This window comes from Meleagris gallopavo, chromosome 1, assembly GCF_000146605.3.
Source record: "Meleagris gallopavo isolate NT-WF06-2002-E0010 breed Aviagen turkey brand Nicholas breeding stock chromosome 1, Turkey_5.1, whole genome shotgun sequence".
Classification (NCBI taxonomy): domain Eukaryota; kingdom Metazoa; phylum Chordata; class Aves; order Galliformes; family Phasianidae; genus Meleagris; species Meleagris gallopavo.
This window is the reverse complement of record NC_015011.2, coordinates 129,057,812-129,066,194: the sequence shown is the minus strand read 5'-3', so window position 1 is coordinate 129,066,194 and position 8,383 is coordinate 129,057,812. Positions and strand designations below refer to the sequence as shown.

Sequence of the window (8,383 nt, the reverse complement as noted above, 5' to 3'; positions counted from 1 at the left end):
GCGCCGCGGGGCGAGGAGAAAGCCGTGGTGCCCCATCCCTGCCAGGTTGGATGGGGCCCTGGGCAGCCTGAACTGGTGGGGAGCAGCCCATGCCACACCAGGGGTTGGGGCTGGGTGGGCTTAGAAATCCCTTCCAACCCCAAACGGTCTGTGATTCTGTGATTATACGGGCTCAGCAAGCACAGCCATGTCTGTGAAAAGCTTGCAGCACACGATGGGTGTAAGTTGTGCTTGGATGAACTCGTGCTCACCTTTTGAAAATAGTATGTTTTGGTTGAGCATCTGAGTTGGTGGTTTTCCTGGTTGTCATTATTTCTGAACTTTCATGCTTTTCCCAGAGTTGAGGTAGATTTGCTATTTTCCACTGAGGCAGCTCCATCGCCTTTCCAATGCCCCTTTTCATGCAATACCAGCACTTCACACACAGGTGCTGGTTAAGTGGCCGGCAAGCAGCACTGGGCATTCAAAGCACAGGAAAATCAGTTGCCACACCTCTGGGTATAAGCAAAACGAGATGGCGTCTGGGATTTGTTCTCCACCTGAAGTGCGTGTCAGCACTTACTGTCAGGGCATAGCAGCACTGCTGCACTGAATTAGGAACATCATGAGTCTCGCTGCCGGCACTGTCTGCCTCAGCTCCTCTGTCGCAAGTGTTCCTTTTTAGTGGTGGAATGCCAAGTCCCTGCCACCCGGAGTGTTCTTGTGCTAGCAGGCATCTGCTGAATGCTTGGGTGTTAGGATGCACTGTAACTCCTGGCTTTTTAGCTTCCTCCCTGCTTTTCTGCTTTTCTTACTGTTAATGTCCTTATGTATGAGAAGGAGAAAGCCTGGAGTGGTTTATATATATATAATAAATATATCTACAAGAGAAATAGATAGCATGTTCACTTACTAAAAAAAAGAAAAAAAAAAGGGGAGGAGGCTGTGCAGTCCTATTATTATTTTATCCCATTTTGACCTTTCCCATAGGAAACTGCTGCGTAACAATAGCTAGCAGCTGGCCTATTGGTGGTTCATAAACGTCCCTCATCCTTTCATCTTATTTATTAAAATAAGAACCAAAATGCTACATCTGAAAATGGCACACGCAGCAAATATATGCTACCTTGCTTCCTCTGGCATTTTATTTTCTATTCATATGTTGTCTGTCAGTCACAGTCAGGCCTTATACCACATACACATACAGGTACGCAGGCACAATTCTTTTCCTTTGTGAATCACCTTGTGGTCTTACAGGCAAAGTTATGAATCTCTTCACAAAACTGCGTCTCAGATACTGCCAGGATTACTCATCAATGGGATTTTAGAAAAAAGTAAGGTATAATGCAAAGCAATAATAGAATATAATACAACTGACTGGAGGTAGGCCAAAACATCACACTCATTTTTGTAGCATATCTGCATGGAAACGTCTGCACTGCTCTTTTTTAATGATAATTTAAAGGGAAGGAAGAGAAACCATATTACCAATACCCACATTCCCATTTCAGAGTATGGGCGTGTCCATGTCAAATCTGCTTTTGTTACATGAGAGGTAGCTTTTCTTTTTAATTCGCACTGTTTTCCTTGAGGAAAATCTTTACTTTAATCATCTGCTGTTCATTATTGCCTGGGCTTGTATACAGCTGGTTCCAGATCGTATTAACCTGTTAAGGACATTATTTTATATTATTATGTATTTTTTAATGAAAATTCCTCAGGTTCTTAAGAAGAAAGCAAAGAGGAGCTATCAGTTGAGAGATCCACCATGACTGGCAACCCGTTTAAGACACTTACCTGGAGTGACTGTGAGTGTTTCAGGACTGCTTTTACACACATTGCGTGTTTTCCTGGGTGATGTAGAGTTTTCTTTGCTAAACTGTGGTGTGCATGTTGCTAGCTGTGTTGTTAGCATTCTGAAGCCCTGCCAGTCTCACCCATGCTATGTATAGGGTGCTGTGCTGGCCTTTTTTTTCTGAGGAGGAAACTGGGAACAACTGCTCAAATGACTATAAACAGTGCCTGACTATACACAAAGCCTGAGCAGCTGCAAACCTTCACCTGTGTCTCTTTAGAGTTAACATCTGTCATTACTGCTTCTGTACTGAGAGTAGGAGTAGGGCTGGTAAGATGCCAGCAGCCTCTACAGGCATGCCAGCAGTCTCTGCAGGCACACCAGCCCAGCACCCTGCTGGTAGCACTGCTGACTGGGAAGGAGCTGGTGCCAGCATGCCCCATGCAGAAGGCTCTCACTGAAGGATGATTTCTGAGAATACGTTTTCATTTTCTGTATGTGTGATTAACTGAGAAACAAATCTGTCAAATGAACCTTTGTAATGAGGTCAGTTGTTACAATATTTGATGTCAGCAGTGAGTTCTCCATGGTACTCCGTACCAGACCGAGGGTTATTTTTAGTCATTAAGGATAGAAGTACCTTCTTTATGTTTTGGACATTTGTTCCACACAATGTATTTACACATTTCTTCTGGCTTATGGTAAATGGGAAGTGGAGGGCTTGGGTATTCCAGATAGTGTTGTTGCTGGGGAAAATGGCCAGAAACATCGAATGTCCACAGAAATAAACTTAGATACAGCAAGGGTATTTAATTGAGCAGAGTATTTTGGGAATGAACAGGAAATACCAAAGTCCTCCTAGAGCCTCTGTGCTGAGGAACAAGTGAGTTACTGTTGTCATCACTTCCATTTCTGCCCCAGCCACTCTAGGCTCTGATCTGCCTCTGCTCCCATTTTCAAGTGGAGATATCCCAGCCAACTGTAAATCAGTGCTGTGATACGTTCACTGTTCTACAGAACTTAATATCATTGAATCGCAGAATGTCCTGGGTTGAAAAGGACCAACCCCCTGCTATGTGCAGGGTTGCCAACCAGCAGACCAGGCTGCCCAGAGCCACATCCAGCCTGGCCTTGAATGCCTCCAGGGATGGGGCATCCACAGCCTCCTTGGACAACCTGTTCCAGTGTGTCACCACCCTCTGAGTGAAAAACTTCCTCCTAATGTCTAACCTAAACCTCCACTGTCTCAGTTTAAGACCATTCCCCATTTTCCTATCACTATCCAGCCTCGTAAACAGCCATTCCCCCTTCCTGTTTATATGTTCCCTGAAAATGGACTTTCATGTCCAAGGGATCCTGTGCATGCACATGATCCATCACAGCCTGGAGTAGATGCTGCCAGTGCCATTGTTTGCAATTGTGATAAATGAAGTGAGAAGAGGGAGTTTCTCCAGCTTCTCAATAAAATCAGGATCTGCTGCTAGCAGTGTTGTTGCTTATGATAGATGTTGAACATACCATTGTTAAGGGATCCTTGTTTATTGCATAATGCTTCTAGTGTGTAGTTGTGATTCTCTGACACTCTTTAGATGCCTCCTACAAACACTCATTCTCAAGATTTAGGACAGATGTCTTAGGAGCTGGAAGAAATGCCAATTGGCAAACTGGACTTAGCTTTGTTTGGGCTTGGATTTCGTCATTCAAGAGATGTTTTCTTTAATAAATTGAAGGTGAATACATATGGAGGGGGAAAAAAAAACAGCAGTAAATATATGTGTAGAACTGAGAGCAGCCTTCCAGATTAAGACTGTTGCCCAGTATAACAAAAGAAAACAAGAACTGAGCTATATGCGTAGAGAGAACTGTGGTGTATGGTAAGGAAAGCAAAGAATTGGAGTGAATTCTTTTTTTTTTTTTTAAAGTTGGAAGCATTGTTATCCCTCCATTTCTCTTTACAACAGCTGCCTTTGATTCAAAGTACAGACAAGACTATGAGAATTTAAGTTTCCATGAGGACCACAAAAAGAAATCAGAAGAGAAGAAAAGGAGTCTGCCAGTCAGTAAGTGGGACATGGATGTACAGCCCCTCATTTCATCTTCTGAATGGCTTCAGCTTCATGGGCTCAAGAGAAACAAATTGACCTTGTCCCAGATTTTGTCACAAATTGGATTCCAGCACAGGAAAGGTATTAGACAAATCATCAGTCAATTAGAATAAATTTTTCTGTAGTGTATTGCTCATTTTGCACCCTTGTGTCCACTGGGGAGATACTCACATTATCTCTTATCTTACCACAATGGCAGAAAGGGAACCTTGTTTCTGGTGTTGCCAGTTTGGAGAACTGTGGAACTTCGTCTCCTTCTTGATCTGAGAACTCAGTACCAAAAGGGCTTTTCTTACTGAATTGTGTAGTTGCTTTCTTTACTTCAGGCTCCAGTTCAAGTCCTCCATAGTTTAGCTACAGCTGGGAAATAACGTGCAGTGCTGAGGCTGTTAGTCTTTTGCTTGCAAATAATACCCCATGAGACTGCCCATTTTTAGATGGCAGATGTAATATACGCAGTGCCATAATCTGAAATCTACTAATCATCCAGGCTAGCCAACTTGTTTGGGAATATTATTTCCAGGAAACCAGCTTCAAGAAAGCAGTTAAATTTGATTAGAATACAGGCTGCTTTTTGTGCAGAATCAGGCTATAGAAAAATGTTCTCTGACAGCTGGAGGGGAAGAGTTTGCTAATAATTATTAATCACTGCCATAATAGTGCTTTGCAAGGCATGGTAAAATATTCTTTTCTTTGAAGAGCTTACTGCCTGAGAAGTAGGAGTTGTAATGTATTGCAATTGTTCTAGGTTGCATAATTTAAGATTTCAGCTGGCTTGTGACCATGGGACATTCAAAAACCAACAGTGCAGATCCTGGAATCCTGTGTGCTGTAGATGAAGAAGAAGCTGCTGAACAGAGTTAATGTTGTTACAGTGTAATTTTAGGAGCAGAACGTACTAACTTAGCAGGGCAGCATGCTGTACAGAATAGCTGCTTTGTGACGTTAAATATTCCCCCCTCCAATGTTTTCCTATCAGTGGAACTACCGCAGAAGATTTCTAGCTACTGAAAGAGAGCAGAGAGTGGCCTTTTCCTTAATTGCACCCACTTCTGCACCCATTTAGTTGTGTAAGAGAACAGCATTATCTGTCCTTGTTTTTGTATTTTGTTTGATGAACAAATATTTGCAAGTCCTGTTGTGAGGTAAGTGGATAATACAGAAGTTTAATTGCCTAAACCTTTCTTTTATTAGAGTCACGTGGATTATTTTTTGCCTGAAAATAGTTCAGTGTGCTTTCCCCCTCACTTCTGACTAAACTGGGTAGGCAGAGGCAAGTGCAGGGCAGCTTTAGGAGGAGAAAGTGAGCCAGGAGGCAGAAGCAACCACAGCCCAGGCAGGGTTGACCAGGATGCAGTCCTGCAACGTGTGAGCACAACAGGCAGAGCAGGGTGTGTTAACAGCATCCAGTGACACTCCCAGACTAGGTGAGGTGATGAACCAGCTCTAGGGGCCAGCTAGAGCTAGTAGGATGATCAGCAATGGAGTGCTAATCTTGTAAGACGTTTTGGTTGATGTTGATGTATTTAGATAAGACCAAAGAAGACTGAAAAATGGTATATGGTATACGGACCATATTATTTTCTCTGCTAAAAGTATTGCTAGTCCAAGTTTTTGGACTAAGTATTGCTGCCAGGAACAGGAGACGGAGCCAGAGACAAGCTTGGAGACAAGGCTGTAGTACAGGGCTGAGAGATCTTGCCAGGAGTCCTGCACCACCAGGACTTGAAGCAGGCACACCTTGCCAAACAAAGAGAGACTGGGTGCCCAGGCCTGAGCACCCTGTGGGTGGGTGGAAGCCCCAGGTGAGGCTGATCAGGGTAACCCAGGACTGTTGGTGTCATCAGGACTCCAACATAAAAATAGGCAGAAAAAAATCGTAATTCAATGTCACTAGAATTTCTCTTCAATTTCTTAATTTCCAGAGATCAATATGGATGCATGTGCCTCATAAATGGATACTATGCACGTCAATCTGGGGAACACCAAGGACACATGTACTTTGCTATGGGAGAAGCTCTTTCTCAATCAAAGCCTGATATATCTAAAGAATCCTTCTCATTCCTCCGAGAAGGTTTCCCTGAATTCTGATTCTACAGTTCTGTAGAAAGATATTAAGCAAAGTACACAATAACAAGAGCAAGAATTACTCTCCTTTGTATTGCGTGTGCTTTGGAGAAACAGAGCATCATGAAAGTAATCCTGATGATTAACAACTTGTTCTTTTGTAACCTTTACTGCAGATTATGTGACCACTTTGGGGAAACTTGTGGCTTCTCGGTATGCAGATGGCTTGTTTCCTCAATACAAGAAAGCACACGATGGCAGCGTGTATAATGTAAGTGGAACTGACTTGTGGTAACTTCCCTGTGCACTTAGAACTTCGTATCACTGTCGGTAGAATGATATGACTATAATGTCTCCCTATGACACGAAATACATATATACATTTGTTGTGTGAGAACTTTATCTTTTGATCTATGTTTTTTTTTTCTGTTTTCTGAAATATTAGTGATAGGAATAGAGAAGCTAGATATCTTTTTGTGTTTTTCCTTGTGGAGTCTCACACTCTTGTCTTGGTGCAGCACTGCAGTAAATCTTTCCATAGAAGAAAGCTGCATGCAGTTTCTAAGCAACATTTACTCTGTTTTGAAAGAAAGAGCACTTAAAAAGAAGATGCTCAGCTGAGTATTTTTTGTTTTTTGTTTTTTTTTTGTTTTTGTTTTTAAAGTACTTGTCAATAAAACAAATGGGCATGCTGAAATTAAATAACACAATGTGCTGTCATTGCCAATGCAAAATGCTGCTTTGCTCAGTGCCAGTGGGTTACAAAGGGCTCAGCCCGGTCTATAGAGAGCTAGCTGGATCTCTGCCCGGGCTCACGTTCTAAGGAATGTCTTAGTAACAGCTGCTGGCTGTCCCATTGTTGAGAGGATGGATGGGACTGAAGACATACTCATGTGAGCTAGAAAGGGAGAGAGTTAATTCATAAAGGATTTTACAAAAACAAATGGCTTGCCTTTGGGTTTTTGTTTTTTTTCGTTTTTTTTTCCCTGGTAGCTTGAATCTTTTCTGATGCACCAGGTGTGAAAATGAGAAAAGAATTATTTCAAGGATCCTTATTCCCTCGTTTTTTTTTTCTAATTAAATTAATTCTGTATGAAATATCTACATAACGCCTTTTAATCATAGGGCATGTTTGGAGCAGGGGAAAAGACATTTCTGGTAGTATTAAAGTAGTGGTGCTATTATACAATATCTGGTGAGACCTCATTTGGAATATGGTGCATGATATTATGTACAGTTAGCACAGGGTAAGAAGTAATTCCAATTAGAGTAGGTACCTGGAAGAGCAAGTAGGATGATCAGCAGTGGAGTGCTAATCTTGTAAGAGGCCTTGGTTGATGTTGATGTATTTAGATAAAACCAAAGAGGACTGAAAAACTGTATACTTGAATGCCCTTGAATGCTTCTAGAAAGGCAGATTGCAGGCACAGAGAAGAGCTATTATTTTCTATGCTAGAAGTCATGCTAGTCCAAGAATAAATGGATGTGAACTGCCATGAATAAATGTAGAGTGGACAGCCAGAAGTTTTGCAGCCCCTCAGAGAAATGGGAATCTGGACTGGCCAACTAGAAGCAAAAGGGTGGGGCAAGAAAAGTGCTTTATTTTAAGATGGAATTTGATCAGTGTAGTGCAGTGAGCTGTTTGTGTGAGTCTGGCAGTGATAGGAGGAAACTGAACTTTGTGAGCACTTCTTCCTAGGCCTCCATTCCTCTGCAGACAGCCTGCTATGTGTCTGGGAGGCATTTTACAGTCCCCTAGTTAACAGTAAAGAGCAGTGAAAAATACATAGAGGAAGGAGGTTGCAGATTGATTTCTCACTGAGAAATATTCTTGTTTACAAACATTTGTAGCTCCAAGGTTTTGAACTAGTCCTGGAAAGGCAATTGAAGATAGAAGGTGGTAGGTAAATTAGCTTAAATGGGTCGGAGATATTGGGGATGTATCTTTACTGGAACCTGCAGAGAGTTTTTAAGCCTATAGATCTTTCTGCACAGCGAACATTCATAGGTACGTACATAGAGAAGGTCTCTCGTTTTTTTGTGCTGAATCTACGTTTTTCTTATTTTACTATTATGACACGAGAACTTTTAGTTGTCGGCTGCATTTGCCTAAGCCCCTTCCCTTAAATAGTTAAGCTGTAGTGTTGGGCATTGTTAGTGAAATAATAGCACAAATAGGAAGCCTTTTACATTTCCTTTCAAATGCTAAAGACAAGGTGGAGATTGAAGTGCCCCAGCACCAAACTGTTCACTCCCTTGTATGGCTGTGCAACGTTTTAAGAGCCAGTCAAAATTCTGGTCTAAGAAGGTACAAAGTGTCTGTGTTCCTGTTTGTTCATCCATCTGTTCTGCAGCCCTTTCTCCATCCTCTTCCCTGTTCAGCTCACTCTAATTGCTCCGGTCTTGAGACAGACAAGGCAGACAACCCATTGGCAGT

At 42.1% G+C, this 8,383-nt stretch overlaps 1 protein-coding gene across 1 annotated transcript in view; it reads left to right on the top strand.

The window, feature by feature from the left end:
- The window catches only part of VWA3B (von Willebrand factor A domain containing 3B), a 67,951-nt gene that overhangs the window by 393 nt on the left and 59,175 nt on the right, over positions 1-8,383 (top strand). Inside the window, exons 2-5 of the mRNA XM_019622968.2 lie at positions 1,359-1,363; positions 1,698-1,787; positions 3,736-3,960; positions 6,123-6,217. Of these exons, the coding sequence (XP_019478513.1) occupies positions 1,748-1,787; positions 3,736-3,960; positions 6,123-6,217 (360 nt within the window). The 5' untranslated portion in view covers positions 1,359-1,363; positions 1,698-1,747. The remainder of the gene's footprint in view (positions 1-1,358; positions 1,364-1,697; positions 1,788-3,735; positions 3,961-6,122; positions 6,218-8,383) is intronic.